The following is a 16,881-nucleotide window of genomic DNA, read 5'->3' as shown; positions in this document are numbered from 1 at the left end:
CCCTGTCGCACCATACGCAGCCACTTACCTGTGATGATGATGACTCCACACCTGTGTTTTCTTTGTTTTGTGTTGCAGGAAATGAGAATTGCTGTGTGGATTTGTGAGACGCATCACGACGTGGATGAGACATTGGGGTGATTCCATCTCTCCCTCCTTAGGAGGGACTGATGATGAATTGGTGATGGCAAATTTTGATGAGAGTTGGAAATGGCAAATTTGATTGGTTAGGAGGGAGAGAAGACGAATTTGGTTTATGGGAGGAACGGGGAAGACAGTAGGGACGTTTGTTGATGTGTAAAGTAGATGTTTATGGGTAGTGTTGTGTTTTGTGGATACAGTAAGGGGTAAGGGAGGGGCAATGTAGGTTACCTGGTTGGGGGGGGGGGTGGGGGGCGTACGGTAGGAACGTACCTGTCTCACCTGGTTCCCATGTGCCCCCAGTGTGCATTACCTTATACTGCATGCACTTTTGCGCCCTTACCACCTTACTCACTTGTCTTCTTTTGTCTCCCACCTCCGAGGATCTGGCTTTGGGGCAGAGAGAGAGGAGAGAGAGGTGCTGGCTCCGCAGTTGTGGGCCTGTACTTCCGCTGCTTGCTGCCTGGATCGATACACCATATGGACCGCAATTTTTGTTGCCGCCCACCATGGACCGCAGTTCTTTTGCGGGCAAGCACCACCCGTTGATGGACCTCTGGGTCAACGTGGCACCTATGCCATACAGGTGAACCACTTATAGTTGGCCCCCCTGACGGCCACAATTTAGAAATGGACGCGGTTGGCGCCTTTCTTTATTTCTAAAGAAGCCAGAAGGCCAAGTGGGCTCCAAGGCAAGACCAGCGGCAGAACATCGGCCGGCTGCGACACCACCGGTGATTATTGAACACTTTATTGGTGCACCGGATGGTGCTGACTGTACATAATGGGGTGGTGCTTTTGGTGCTTGGATGTGGTGCTCTGCACATTATTAAAGGCCGTAAGGCCACAGGGCACTCGTGGGTTGGTGTATCGATGCTGGCATGCGTGCTCTCTCTATGCATAACATCTGCATGTGTTCCTCAAAGAACAGGTCCTAGATCGTAGTGTAAATATCAGTGTAGTCTTGTATAAATGATGCGCCCTACCGGCTGTATGTTTAGTTTGAGAATGCTTTCCGCGATTCGGTTATCCTGTGGGTGTGTTTCTGTGAGGAGAAGGGTGCAACGTCGCAGGGGGACATATTTACTCATTTGTGAACATCTGTAAAACTGTCGCACTCAGGGTTGAGTTAATAGTAGAGGGAACTACATCTGAGTGCCACACTAACGTAGGTAAAAATTTATCGGGTCGGGACGCCCCGAGGTAGAGAAGGGTGCAATGTTGCGGATATGGGATTTGCATCCATCCATATCCGCTTGTAAATATTCCCCTATTTCCTCAACACTTCCCAACTATCCCCAATCCCCCATTCCCTAGTCCCATTTTCTGTAAACAACACTCTGTAGACCCGACCTTCCCCTATTTCCCCCATTAAATGTCGCATCCAGGTCCACCGCATCTCACGTAGACAACTATAGGACATCTTGCTAGTTATTCTTAGTCTATGTCAGTTAAGGACTCGTTTCCATTAATTCTGACTCTTCGTTGCACCAGAATGTGATTGTATGGCACCGTTAGGAAGTTTAGGACCTCCCAATACCTCCCCGCAGCTCTTCCTCACGGTTCAACAACAACAACAACAACAACGGCGGCGGCGCGGGGAGTGCGCGTCCTCACTCCGGCTTGGTTGGTAGGGGGTGTTGGGAGGGCACCATGCCTTTCCAAATGATGCGTCCTACCTTGTATAAATGGTCCAGGGAGGTCCAGATGGTCCAGGGAGGAAGGAGGGTGCAGGTGGCACCAAGTGATTGCACAGGTGTGCAACTACAGGTGAATGGAGAACAGGTGTATGGAATAAATGGTCTGGAGTATATGGAGTATTGGAATGGATGGTCGTGGAGTGAGTATGGTGGAAACTGTGGAGTGGAGTGGATGGTGCAAAGGTGTGGATGGGGGAAAGGAGGATGGACCCCATCACGAATACCCGGGGAGGGTAGTGTAAGTGTTAGGTAGAGGGTACAGGTAAATTGTGGTTGGATATTGGCATCTGTGGTGCGGGTGGAAGAATGATGGTTGAATGGGTGCATTAGTGTCGTGGAAATGGATGGGCGTGTAGCCTGTTAGTGCATGTAGTTGATTGGGCACTCCACCACTGTGAGGATGTCGGCCAGGTGAGGCCGCAGGTGGGCTCTGGGAGCCGTTAGAGTTGTTGTGGATGGGGCCCGAGGATCCGGAGGACGGACCCGGGTAGCGCAGTGCCAGAGGGCACCGAGGGGTGACAGAGCCAGGAGGGGCCTTCCCCAATTAGATAGGTTAGGGTGAGGAGCTAGGTAAGCTCGGGTGGCAACTACAGTGGTGGAGGTGTGCAGGTGGGTAGACCTGCTGGGAGAGCTACACGACTCAGCCCGGAAATTGTGCAAGGGCACCGGGAGATGAATCGGGGGAGTGAGACCCCAAATTGAGAAGCACCACAGTTTGGTCAATGGGAATTGGTTTTTAGAACCCATAGTGTAAGTTGGCCAATGGATTGGCAGGGAAAGACCCCGGGTAGTGTAAAATGTGTTAATGTCATTTAGAAGATAGTTAGGATTAAGAATCTCTTCGCACCATCTGCGTCCACCCACCTGAGATGACGTACCTCCACACCAGGCCAGGTGGTTTTTATTATTTTATTGTGCAAATTTTTTGGATTGTGAGATGCATCACGACGTGGGTGTGACATTGTGCTTTGTTGTTCCATCTCTCCCTCCTTATGCGGATTGATGATGAATTGGGTGATGGCAAATTTTGGTTAGAGGGATTGTGAAGACGAATTTGGTGTAGGGGAAATAGGAGGGAGACGTGACAGTAGTGACGAATTTGTAAATGTGTAGATTGTTGTAAATATGGGGTAAGGGCAAGGGTAGAGTAGGTGACAGGGGGGGTGACGTACGGTAGGGACGAGCTTTTCTCGGCTCCGTCTCCATACGCACCTCGCCTTGCATTGCCTTTATTGATGTGTACCCTTGTGACCTTACCCCTCGCTCATCTGTCTTCCCCCCCCCCCCCCCCCCTTGTCTCCCACACGAGGACTGTGCGCCACTGGGCGCCAAGGGGAGCGTGCGTGAGTCCGCCATTGTGCGCCCGAAACTCTCGCAACCACAGCTGTCTGTATCGATGCACCACCTTATGGACCACATGTCTGTGGCTGAGCACCACTTGTGAACCCCATGGGTTGGAGCATGGCCCCTCTGCTGGAACCGGCCATGAAGGCCCGAGATCTTGCTGGCGGACTTTGGTCACAGGGCACCTATGCCCCACAGGTGAACCACACTAGTCGGCCCTGTGGGCCATAAATAAATAAAAACGGACACGGTTGGTGCATTTTATTTTATGTCCAAATAGGCCGCCAGCAAAGAAGATGACAACAACTGGAAGAGAGCAATAGCCAGCAGAGGGAGCCGAAGAGCAAGACACCACCAAGGGTTTGTTGTTTTTATTTTTTATTGAACTGTGGTGACTGTGCACCGATTGGTGCTTGAGGGTGTATTGGTGCGTTGTGGGTGCTTTCATGGTGCATCGATGCAGGGCAGACTGTCTCCCCCCCCAAAAGAATGATCACAGGTCCTGGGTTAGTTTTGTAAATACCAGTAGTCATTGTAAATAATGCGCCCCCACCGTAAATGTATAGTTTGAAGACCATTCCGCAATTCGGTTAGTTGTGGGCGTGAATCTGTTAGGCAGGGTGCAATGGAGCAGCGGGACATATTTATTTATGTTTTAAAACTGTCGCACTCAGGGTCAGGTTAAATGTAGAGGGAACTACACCTACGTGCCACACTAAAAGTAAAAGTAATAGGCCCGGGACGTGCCTAAGAGGAGGAGGGTGCAGTGTTGTGGATATGAGAATGGTTTTTTAAAATTGTGTTTTTATTGTATAGTACATTGTAAAAATATCGCCCTCCTTCCTCCAGTTGTGTATAAAGGTCAAAGTGCGTCCCGTAATTAGGTCATAAACAATCACGTTTAGCCAATCATAGATTTCCTCCTTGTTGGTAGTTATTTCCCTATTCTGTGTATTAGGCTAAGGATTTGTCTTCCATTAATTAATACTCCATTGCACCGAATTCAGACAAGGTAGATTCCCTGCAAATTCCCCTTTCCTCAATTGCCAACTGCATTGAGCGGTTCGCTGAATTCTGCTGCAGCTGTGGGTTGTTGTTTTCGCTGCAAGACTCCATTAGCCACGAGGTCGTCTCGGAGCCAAAGGTGGGAGGAGTCGGCCCAGCGCCGGGGACAAGGCGTGGTCTAGCCAACGCCCCCTCTAATTGCGGGGTCGGTGAGCCCTCGCGACCAATCAGGGCCGAGGCGAGCTCACCGATGGGCGTGTCCTAGCGGCCGGCGGCTTGATCGCCGGGGGGCGATATAAAGTGCGTGCGTATGCGTCAGGACGGTGGTTAGTAGTTGGTTGTTGGTGGCTGAAAGAAGAGACAGCAAGCCTTTTTGAGAGAGGGGTTGGTGGTTGGTGGCAAAAAGTACCGTTGCTGCTGAAGGAGGAAGGGTTGATGAAGAAAGAGAGTGGCGTTGAAGGAGGACGAGTTGAGTGTGGCGTTAAGTGGCATTGAAGTGGAGCTGAAGAGCCCGGAGTCTAGCACGACGCGCCCATCCGCTCGCGGTGAACGATATGCGCCGCTGCACACCAAGGCTTTCCCGCCAAGAACGCGGGGGTGGACTCCTGGAGCGGGACCTCGGCGCCTGCAGTGGCCTGGGCCTTCCCATGCCTCCCTCCAGTCAATCCACTCTGCAATTCCCCGTGTGAGTCTGTCTTTTGTTTGTTCTGTCCTGGGTTAATTAAGACTGTAGGTAAGCTAGCATTGCACTGTGTCTCCTTGATTCCTTCTGTCTTTATTTTATTATCTTTCCTTCTCCTTGGTTTCTTTTGGTTGTAAATAGTAATAAATTATATTCGTATTTCAAACCCTCTTTGTCTTCTTCTTCTTCACATCCGTGTCGTCTTTGTCTTTTCCCTCATTGAATATCTGTGGCACGATTTGGCCAACGTTTCAGAATCGGGTCTAGTCATTGCTAACGGTTCGGGCCGCGGCTGCCATCCGCTCGGCAAATCAACACCTTATCCGCGGTCCGTAACAATATATATATAGTTCTGTCTTGTTATATTTAAGTTTAAGGGGGATCTATATTTATTTTAAGGCCTTATCCACAAATTGCAATATAACTTTTGGACCATCTGCAGCAAGTTTATGTGATGGGGTAAGTTTATGTGATCCATTTTCAGCATGATGCCTGTGATTATTACCTCTCAATGTTTTTAAATGAGCCAGTCTTTTTGAATCCAACTGTTAAAAGGGTCTGTCGTGACCGATATTTTTTGCAAAAATTCATTGATTTTGATGGTACCAAGGTCAAAAACTTTCGAGACCCTTTTCTCCATCAATGGAAGTCAGCAGTTGACATTGCTATGGCTACTGGTGTTTGATCTGTCAGTCATTGGGAGAATCTTCTCTCTAAATTTTACGCTTTTTGATCTTCTCTCTGATTTTACGAATATTTTACGCTTCATATAAATGGCGGAAAACTTCCGAAAAAAAATAGTTTCTTGAGCCTTTAAAACTTTTTATTTCAAAATAAATTAAATATTTGAACACTGCAGAACACAAATCGTCTTTTTGACCTCCAGTTTCGAAAAACCTCCAGTTACGCAGTACTTGGACAAAATATTACCCCATCTCGACCAATCAAATTTGAGGAGCTCATGCTCTCAGCTTTGGGGAAATTGAGATTTGGACAAAAATCCCGGCTCGTAGGAAATATAGATCGTGCTCGGAGAGGAAAAGCAAGATTTGAAAAGACCTTTCAAACGTTATGTCGTCTGTTGAAAAGATGCATTTCCACCCTTTCCAGCCTTCGTTGCTGCTCAACGTTCATTCCCCATGTCTCGCTCCCATAAATCATAACACTTCTCACACATGCAGCATACACCTTTCCCTTCAGCTTCAACGACACTCCCCTCCTCGTCAGCGCGCCACTCAGTTGTCGAAACTTCTTCCCTGCACATCTCACTCAAGCAACCGTTGCCGAGTCTGATCCACCTTCACCATTCAGCATGTCTCCTTGGGAGCACAATGTTTTTACACTTTCCAGCTTCACGCCGTCCGTGAAGGACCAAATTGGGACCAAACATGGCACAAATAATATTCGTGATGTTGTGACTAAGGTTTCTTCACGACATTAAAATTTTTTGGGTCTAAGGGGGTTTACCGGGGATCAAAGTGCATCCAGGTTTCATCACCAAAAATAGGTATTTGCTTTTTTCTCAGAAACTACACACATAATTTCAATGAAACTTGGGCACAACCTTCATCACCCGTGATGTACTGTCATGTATGAAGCTGCAAATATTCACCGTTGTATCCCTACATCGTGACCGCATTGTATCCCTACGCCCGAGCTCGGATGGCGTTGCAGTTAATCGGGCCTGTATCGGCAGAGTCAATAAACGTGTGCTACAATCGATCGTAGTTTGTCGAGATACCGTACATGGCGACGAGGATAAACATCTAGTCTAGAGCATGACTTCTTTCAGCCATATCGATGAATTCGACCCTCATGAGGGAGATTTTGACACGTATTCTGAGCGGTTGTCTTTCTACTTCGAGGCGAACGGCATCGCGACCGAAGCCCGGATGAAGGCCGTCTTCCTGTCCGTTTGCGGAGGTGAGACGTTCACACTTGTTAAAAACCTGATTCATCCTCGGACAATCCAGGAGCTCACTTATGCAGGGCTCAAGGCCGCTTTGAAGGAACATTGTAATCCATCTCCTTCAGTCATCCTGTGTCGGTTTAATTTTTACATGTGCAGACAGCAGCAAGGTGTCGATCGCAGACTTCATTGCACACCTCAAAAAACTGTCACATCTGTGTGAGTTTGGGGACACGATTGACGACATGCTCCGTGATTTGCTGGTGGTTGGCATGTCCGATGACCGCACTCGTAGATGCCTGCTTGCTGAGAGAAGACTGACGTTCCAAAATGCCAGAGACACCGCCATTTCCATGGAAAGTGCTGAACGCAATGCTTCAAGCATCGGTGCAAGTCGCTCATCTGGTACCAGCCCTGCTGTGAATCGGTTGGATCATATAATCAGCCAAAACGTTGGAACAAGGCTCCTCGTCAGAAGCCAGTGCAGTCTCAAACCCACAACAAATGTTTTCGGTGCAACAGAAAGCACCCTCCGGAGACGTGTCGGTTCAAAGATGCAACCTGCCATTTCTGTTCGAAAACTGTCCATATTGCTCCAGCTTGCATCACTCGCAAATCGGGAAAAGGGAAAGCTGCTGACAAGAAGATTAATCAATTTATCGGTTCAGAGGAACCTGAGTTTGACCAGGTGAGCTCTGTTTCCGACAACTCAGAATCGTATGACCTGTTTCATATTGATTCTCACCATAAGCGGGACCCTCTTCTTGCCACTGTTGTCGTCAACAATCGACCATTGCAAATGGAGGTTGACACTGGTGCGGCCGTCTCGCTCATCAGCCATGCTGTTTTCACAAACCTGTGGAGTGATGCTGACCGACCCCATCTGAAACCTACTACTTATGGACTCTCCACCTATACAGGTGAGAAGATTGTTCCCTGCAGTACATGTGACGTCACGGTGGGATACGATAACCGTGAGTTTCACCTACCCCTGATCATCATTCCTGGAAAGGGCCCTCCCTTACTCGGCAGGAACTGGTTGAGCATAATTCGACTGAAGTGGAAAAGCATTCATCAACTCCGGGCAGCCAACGTTTCTCCTACCGCAGCATACACACTCAAAGATGTGCTGGATACGTACCCGGATGTCTTCAAGGATGAGCTTGGAACCTTGAAAGGACATACGGCTAAACTCAGTGTTGACCGGGATGCCAATCCTATATTTTGCAGAGCTCGCCCAGTCCCTTTCGCCCTGCGGGAGCGGATTGACAAGGAACTGGATCATCTTGAAAATCTGGGCATCATCGAGCAAATCCAGTATGCCGAATGGGCGGCGCCCATCGTTCCGGTCATAAAATCGGACCAGTCCATCCGCATATGTGGACATTATAAAATGAACGTGAACAAGTGTTCTTCATTGGATAAATATCCAATCCCGAGGATCGAAGACCTCTATGCTCGTCTCACGGGAGGCAAGACTTTTACGAAACTCGATCTCAAATCCGCCTATCTACAGCTCCGCTTGGACGAGAATTCGAAACGGCATCTTACCATCAACACACATCGTGGGTTGTACAGGTACCACCGACTCAGTTTTGGAGTGAAATCTGCACCTGGAATTTATCAGCGTGTCATGGACAGTTTGTTTGCCGCCGAACACAACGTCGTTTGTTACCAGGATGATATTCTGGTTACTGGTCGTACGGACGCGGAACATCTACAAAACCTGGATAGAGTTCTGAAGAAGATTTCGGACTTCGGCCTACGTTTGCGTCGAGACAAGTGCAAGTTTATGGTGCCATCAGTCACGTACCTGGGTCATACGATTGATGCCGAGGGTCTACACCCGACAGATGAGAAAGTCCGAGCTATCAAGGATGCTCCTGCTCCACGAGACGTGACCGAATTGAAGTCATACCTCGGTTTGCTTCAGTTCTATGGTCGTTACATCCCGACGTTTTGACGTTTTGGCCCCCCTTTATCGTCTTTTGAGGAAAGGAGTCTCTTGGAGCTGGGGGACTACTGAACAATCAGCATTCCAGACCTCTAAGGATCTGCTCAAATCGTCCAATGTTCTCGTTCATTTTGGTCCAGAGAAGGATCTTGTGCTGACATGCGATGCCTGTCGGTATGGAGTGGGGGGTGTATTATCACACGTGATGCCTGATGGTACGGAAAGACCTGTTGCATTTGCATCCAGAACGTTGTCCCCGGCAGAGAAGAACTATTCCCAACTTGACAAGGAAGGATTGGGAATCGTTTTCGGCGTCAGCAAATTTCGCCAGTATCTTCTTGGACATCATTTCACGATTCGCACTGATCACAAGCCGCTGGTCAGTCTGTTTGGTCCAACTAAGGCGACATCTGACACACTCCCGCCCAGGATCATCCGCTGGTCCCTGTTTCTCGCTGCTTATGACTACACCATATGTCATAAGCCCGGTTCGTCTATCACAAATGCAGATGCCATGAGTCGGTTACCCCTTCCAGAATCCGTTAATGATTCGCCTACACCAGGATCCATTATCGCACTGATGGATCATCTGGAGATTGTGCTGTCGATTCCGGCCAGATCCGCACTCACACTCGATGAGACCCCGTTCTGTCCGGAACTGTCCAGGCTGTACAGCTTGGATGGAATTTGCTACCTGAGGGTGACCCAGCTTTTGTGGCTTTTAAAGCACGTAAAAACGAACTCGGCGTGGAAAATGGTTGCCTACTCTGGGGATGTCGTGTCGTGATCCCGGAAAATCTGCGTTCCAGGGTCATGGATGAAATCCATGACTGTCACCCCGGGATTGTGAAGATTAAATCACTCGCTAGAAACTATGTGTGGTGGCCGAATCTTGATGCTGATATCGAACATCATGTTCGACATTGTTACCCCTGCCAGAGCACCCGGAATACACCTGCGAAAGCGCCACTGCATCCCTGGGAATGGCCCAGCGAACCATGGCATCGCCTACATCTCGATTATGCCAGGCCTATTAACGGCAGCATGATTCTAATAATTACGGACGCGCACACAAAATGGATTGATGCCTATGTGACGCGTGATACTACGTCGGCCATTGTCATCGAAAGACTCAGACGCTGTTTCGCCACTCATGGTCTGCCCAGGATGATCGTGAGTGATAATGGTTCGTGTTTTTCCAGTACCGAGTTCGCCGAGTTCACACGTCGGAACGGCATCAAACATAAGTTTGTCAGCCCACATCACCAGGCTTCAAATGGCTTGGCCGATCGATCCGTGGGAATCATCAAATCCGGATTGCAGAAACTTCAGGAGGGAACCCTGGAAACAAAGCTTTCTCATCTCCTGGTCAAATACCGCATCACGCCACAATCAACAACCGGTGCAGCTCCGTCTGAGTTATTGATGAAACGACACTTGAGATTGACACTTGACAATCTCAAACCAGACATATCATCAAATGTTTATCAGAGCCAGCTTAATCAAAAGTTGGTGCACGATAAGACGTCCAACAGTCGCTGTATCAACATTGGAGATCCAGTGTTTGCCCGGAATTTTGGTGCAGGAGCGACGTGGCTACCGGGGGACATCATCGAGAAGCCAGGTCCACTGTCCTGCGTGATTCGCCTGCAGGACGGCCGCGAAATTCGTCGACATCAGGACCACATAACCTATCGTCCCTGTGAGTCGATAGAGCCGGCAGCATCGTCACAGTCAGAACAACAGTTCGATCCGCCACTGCCGGAGATCGTCGTGGCCGCTCCAGCCGGCTCGGATGCCCCAAAAACGTCTGCGAACGCCACACCCTTCGTGGAGACCAAAGGAATCACCTCGGACTCTGTATTCACTGGTACACCGCCCCCCAAAGGGATCACCTCGGACTCTGTATCCACTGGTACACCGCCACCCAAAGGGATCACCTCGGACTCTGTATCCACTGGCCAGTAGGCCTACACCGCGACGCTCAATGCGTGAGAGAAAAGCACCCGACCGGTTGAATATTTGAACATGTTTTTTTTTCACATTGACACATGTTCTATTTTCACGTTGACATGTGTTCTATTTTCACGTTGACATGTGTTCTATTTTCATGTTGACATGTGTTCTATTTTCACGTTGACATGTGTTCTATTTTCACGTTGACATGTTCTATTTTCACGTTGACACACGTTCTATTTTCACGGTGACACATGTTCTACTTTCACGTATTTTCATTATTTTCATAACCGTTTGCACACATATTTTCACGTTTTGGAAATGTTGCTTTTGAAATGTCAATTCTGGAAATCTAGCACGAATTGCTCTTGGTAATTTTGGGCTTAAAGGGGAGGATGTCATGTATGAAGCTGCAAATATTCACCGTTGTATCCCTACACCGTGACCGCATTGGATCCCTACGCCCGAGCTCGGATGGCGCTGCAGTTAATCGGGCCTGTATCGGCAGAGTCAATAAACGTGTGCTACAATCGATCGTAGTTTGTCGAGATACCTTACAATTACACCTTCTCCATTCAGCATGTCTCCTTGGGAGCACAATGTTTTTACACTTTCCAGCTTCACGCCGTCCGTGAAGGACCAAATTGGGACCAAACATGGCACAAATAATATTCGTGATGTTATGACTAAAGTTTCTTCACGACATTACATTTTTTTGGGTCTAATGGGGTTTACCGTGGATCAAAGTGCATCCAGGTTTGATCACCAAAAATAGGTATTTGGTTTTTTCTCAGAAACCACACATAATTTCAATGAAACTTGGGCACAACCTTCATCACCCGTGATGTACCAACGTTTGTTCACGGCATTAAAAAAAAGATCGGGCCGTGAGGTCTAAGGGGGGTGGGGGGGCATGTAGCCCAAAGTTTATATTTGTTCTTTTGTCTGAAACTACATACACAATTTAAATTAAACTTCACCACGACCTTGATCACCCGTGATGTACCGTTGCTTGTTCAAAGCATTACAAAAATTGGGGTCAGAGGAGATATACGGGGTGAGGGTGGGGGGGAATTTGGAGAAGAGGCGGCTTACCCCCAAAATAGGTATTTTTGATGGAGGGGTTTAGCTTTTGGGGGAGTGGGCCGGGTGCGCTCCCTGGATCCGCCCTTGGTAAGCTGGCTATAACAAAAGTAGAAACGATGATACAATCCACGTGGTTTCCTTGAGTTTGCTGTCCGTGGTAACCCAACATGGCGGATCGCAAATATGGTGACGTCACATGCAGATGATCGGGGGAGGGGTGTTCGTGCGAGGAGGTTGGGGAGGATAAATGGAAATAACATCTCCTATGAAATAAACTTACAATGTATTAATTCAAGAATGGGTTTGAATATTGACATTACTATTATTATGATGAAAATAGAAATACGATCAAGACACTTCCGGTGTCCCAAACCACTCCGAAAGCAACTCTTCCCCAAAATAAATATATAACGATTAATTTATTTTAAAATAAATAAATAACTGTAATGAAGACTTAGAATGTACCAATCTGATCGCCCTTCAACTCAGTATTTAAGGACGAGGAAGGCTGACGTCACAAATGTATCACGTGGTAACAACGGAACATCCGGTATTGTTTGCGAACAATCTTTCAATGCGACATGTCGTGGTGTAAAATGTGTTTTCGTGAGCTCGCGGACACCCGCCCCCCCTCGCACGATTTTTTTCCCCAAGATGGGTCTTTTTAAGAAGACATCGCGACGAAGGTACCTGACACGGGTTTTCACAACATGAAGTGAATTTTATCTTTAAAATGTCGAGTATTGTGTGTTAATCATCAATGTACGAACTCACCTCCTCAGGAAAAACTCGTCGTAACCTCGTTCGTGTCGTTTATTATTTATTAATGATGATCTCTGTGAGGTGCTTTGGGATGAGACACCTTATTGTTCGCACTAAATACGAAGTTACTTCTCCGAGTCATTGGGAGTTGTGTGGTATTTTCGGTACGTAACGTGGTTTAAGCGAATTAACCACAAAACTCTTTCCAAACCCTGCAATCCATCGAAGAATCCGATTTTTCAATCCCTCATCAGAAACCCTCGTAATCCCAATCGGGAAAAAGCAAACTCGGTGGTGATTTGGTGAGAACGTCCGTCGTGTGTGTGGGGAGGGGACGTCGGGGGATCAAACACCGGCCGACGGGCCGAGTCATACCAAAGACTTTAAAAATGGTACGTGCTGCTTCCTCCTCTTGTCGTTCAGCATTTAAAAGGACAAGTACACCCTCTCACTACGGGAGGGGCGGAAAGGGTCCTTCCTCTTTGGGGTATATAGATTACAGTCGATCTATGGTCTGGGCTCAAGAACATTGGGTGTGTGTTCATTTACCAAGTTTTTTGTGGAGAGATCGCCAAGTGGTTTAAGCCTTCGAGCAAGCACTCCATTCAAAACCGTTCAGGAACGGCTGGCTTGGCAAGCGCTAGCTAGCTGCTTGGTAAATGAGCACAACTCGGGCTTTCTCCCTTTCAGTTTCGTATCAAACAGCAGGAGCGAGTTTCAAAAGTTCACGACGAAAAACCACGGTATTGTCAGAAAGAGTTGTGTTATTAACCCAACCCTTGTGGGGGTATATTGAGCACAGTAGATCTTCGCTCAGTTCTGCAAGTAAAACTTACCTCATGGATGTCGGGATTCCTCCAAATTTCTTAATTTAGTGTTATAAACAGCATTAATGACTGTTTAAAAAAGGTAATCATGCGTGTTTGTGGTTTATAATATTGTTACCGCTGGAAGACGCTGTTGCTCCCATGAAAACGCCATGATAAGATATTTAGAAACGTTGACTCGACATTTTTATCAAGGAGGAAAAACACCTTGGCGATGTGAGGTATTAATGGTATTAATATTGTTTTCTGATAACATTAATACTCTGCTATTATTGTTAGTTTTGTTATTCGAGATGGTCTTTGGAAAAACGCCACGACAAAGCTAATTTAATATGGATATACACCTCAACATGCAACCCTGTTGACTGCAATGGTGGGGAAAACCTGCTCGGTGGAGAAAACCCCTTGGGGAGAGGGGGGGGGGGGGGGAATGAATGTGTTACAACCTTCATTGTGTAACCCTTCATCATCCTGTCAGGTTTGGTTGAGATTGGATAAGTAACGACGGGATGTATTGGGGTCAAAATTTTATCAGAGAGACAGACAGACACCAAATGGCCGGCAGCATCGATGACAGGCATGAGTGGATCAGAGACGCCCGTTATCGGCACGACATTCCCAGGTGCAGACACAACAATGGATTGTTGCTGTTCAGGCTCTGGCATAACGACAGGCAGTATTGTAGGTTCGATGAGGCTGCAGTGATGGTTGACAACGTGGTCTTGGTGTCGACGGACAACCCGCCCATCATGCAAGCGTATTGTATGCCATGGGACAGTGGCCCAGGTTTGTCTATGACATCGCCAGGCAACCAAACAGCGCCTGCACCAAAGTTGCGGGAGAACACTGGATCCTTGGTGTGAAATGAGCGGATCATTGTTGACTTGTCGTGATGCAACTTCTGGTTAATTTGACTGGTACACTCGAGAACCCATTTCTGGTTTCAGACAGTCCAGGTTGGTCCTTTGGTGTCGTTTTTTTTTTTTTTTTTTTTTTTTTTTTTGTATACAATATCGAGGCTCGTGAAAGAGCGAACATTAATCACACAGAAAGACAAACCGACACATAAAACATATAACATAGGGAGCGGTAGACAAGATGGGGAGAGAGGGGGAAGGACACAAACACAACATTTGAGAGCAGGGACCAAGAGACATGGAGACATCGAGAGATCTGAGAGAGGGCGAGGGCTTTGGGGGGGGGGGGGGGCGTGGGAAGGGGGCAGTGGGAGAGGTATAAAACATATGGACACTGCCAGGACTTCCAGGAAAGAAGTTGGAATTTCAAACAAGGTGGATCTGGGGTGAATTAGCGGGGGTAGAAAAGATCAAGGTTTTGGATGGGGGAAGATAAGAGATGGTGGTGAACAGCTGTTTTAAAGACCTGGAGGGAGGAGTGGGATTGAAGGGAGTGAGGGAGTTTGTTCCAGAGGCGGGAGAAAAGAGGAATGAAAGAGTGAAGGTGAGCGGAGAGCCGAGATTTCGGCAGTTTAACCATCAGAGGGTTGCTGGCAGATCTTGTGCGACCTGTAGGAATATTTGGGGGACAGAGCACAGAGAGAGCTGGGGGTGCAAGGCCGGAGAGGAGTCGGTAGAAGACAGAAAGACCACCTACCTGCCTGCGGTGAGTGAGTGAAAGGCCCTCAGAGATAGCTTCATCGCGGGAGATTCCAATAAAGTTTCATCAGTAATTCTGATGGTTTACTCCTATTGTACCATGAGGTGTAGTACGATACTTGAGCAGACGCGAGAGACTGGTTTCAAGGTTTCCGTCATGCAGTTTGCGTTGTCCGGACTTGATGTCTCGAAGTCTAACTGAACGTTCAGCCAGGCCATTGGAAGCTTGGTGTTGTGGGCTGACAAATTTGTGTTCGATATCATTCCTGCGTGTGAATTCGGCAAATTCCGAGTTCGAGAAACATGGACCATTATCACTAACGATAATTCTGGGCAAGCTGTGTGTAGCAAAACAACGTCTCAGTTTTTCTATTGTTCCAGCTGATGTAGTGCTATGTGTTGTGTACAGTCACATGAAAAAGTAAATACACCCCATGTAAAGTTTTGACTTTTTCAACATATCTCAACATACAGCTATTTGATCTTCATTTCAACAATATTGATAGATATAGGTGATATAATACAACAAATATCATGAAACATTTACATTTTGTAGTCCATTGTATAATTTAAATAAACATAAATGCAAATTTCACATGTGGAAAAAGTAAGTACACCCCGACATTTATCACTACTTCAAATACCTAAAATTAGAATCAGGTGCACCAGCTCAGGTGCAAATGATTAGAACATCGTTAGAGAGGATCTTGGAGGAACCTGTCTTATTTAAACCTCAGACATTTAGTTTGGTGTGCTCTTTGTTGTTGAAGTGTGTGGCGTCACCATGCCTAGATCAAAAGAGCTCTCTGAGGCCTTCAGAAAGAAAGTGATAGATGCCTACGAGTCTGGGAAGGGATTTAAAAAGATCTCCAAACAATTTGAAATCAATCATTCGACTGTCCGGAAGATCATCTCCAAGTGGAGAAGATTCCAAACTGCCAACTTGTTCAGGCCAGGCCGCCCCAGCAAGTTCAGCCCGAGAGCAGACCGCAAGATGCTGAAATAAGTCTCTAAGAACCCCAGAATGTCATCACGGGACCTACAGGGAGCTCTTGCCACTGTTGATGTCAAAGTGCACGAGTCCACCATTAGAAAGAGGCTGCACAAATTTGATCTACATGGGAGGTGTGCCAGGAGGAAACCTTTGCTGTCCAGAAAGAACATCAGGGCAAGACTAAAGTTTGCCAATGAACACCTCGGCAAAGACCAGCACTTCTGGAACAATGTGCTCTGGACAGATGAGTCAAAGGTAGAGCTATTTGGCCACAGTACCAGAAGACATGTTTGGTGAAAACCAAAGACAGCTTTTGACCACAAGAACCTGATACCAACTGTAAAGCATGGTGGTGGAAATATTATGATTTGGGGCAGCTTTGCTGCATCAGGGCCTGGGCAGCTCACCATCATAGAATCCACTATGAATTTTTCATTGTACCAGAGGGTGCTTGAGGATAATGTTAGGCCATCTGTCGGAAAGTTGAAGCTCAACCGAAGGTGGACCTTGCAACATGGCAATGACCCCTAAACATACCAGTAAATCCACCAATAATGCATGGAGGAGTCGGCAAAAATTTCTCCCAGTTGATGTCAGAGACTGGTAGACAGTTATAAGAAACGCCTACACGAGGTTGTTTCTGCCAAAGGGGGCAATACCACCTATTAGAGCCAAGGGTGTACTTACTTTTTCCACATGCAAAATTTGCATTTATGCTTATTTAAATTATACAATGGACTACAAAATGTAAATGTTTCATGATATTTGTTGTATTATATCACCTTTATCTATCAATATTGTTGAAATGAAGATCAAATAGCTGTATGTTGAAATATGTTGAAAAAGTCAAAACTTTACATGGGGTGTACTTACTTTTTCACGTGACTGTAAGTGTCAATCCACTT

At 47.1% G+C, this 16,881-nt stretch overlaps 1 protein-coding gene across 7 annotated transcripts in view; it reads left to right on the top strand.

The window, feature by feature from the left end:
• The window catches only part of LOC137417945 (uncharacterized), a 168,028-nt gene that overhangs the window by 16,172 nt on the left and 134,975 nt on the right, over positions 1 to 16,881 (top strand). For 4 of the 7 annotated variants that reach the window (XR_013622475.1, XR_013622474.1, XM_078772234.1 and 1 more), the window contains exon 1: positions 12,300 to 12,463. The exons of the other annotated variants lie outside the window; for them this stretch is intronic. Coding sequence is in view for 2 of the 4 variants with exons in the window: in XM_078772234.1 (XP_078628360.1) it covers positions 12,432 to 12,463 (32 nt within the window). In the remaining 2 variants the exon portion in view is untranslated. Of the gene's footprint in view, positions 1 to 12,299; positions 12,464 to 16,881 lie in introns of those variants that run through there. 7 annotated transcript variants of the gene reach the window in all.

Source organism: Myxine glutinosa, chromosome 2 (assembly GCF_964187855.1).
Source record: "Myxine glutinosa chromosome 2, kmMyxGlut1.1, whole genome shotgun sequence".
In the NCBI taxonomy this organism is placed as follows: Eukaryota; Metazoa; Chordata; class Myxini; order Myxiniformes; family Myxinidae; genus Myxine; species Myxine glutinosa.
Note: the sequence above shows the minus strand (reverse complement) of the source record. Positions and strands in the feature narration are given on the sequence as shown.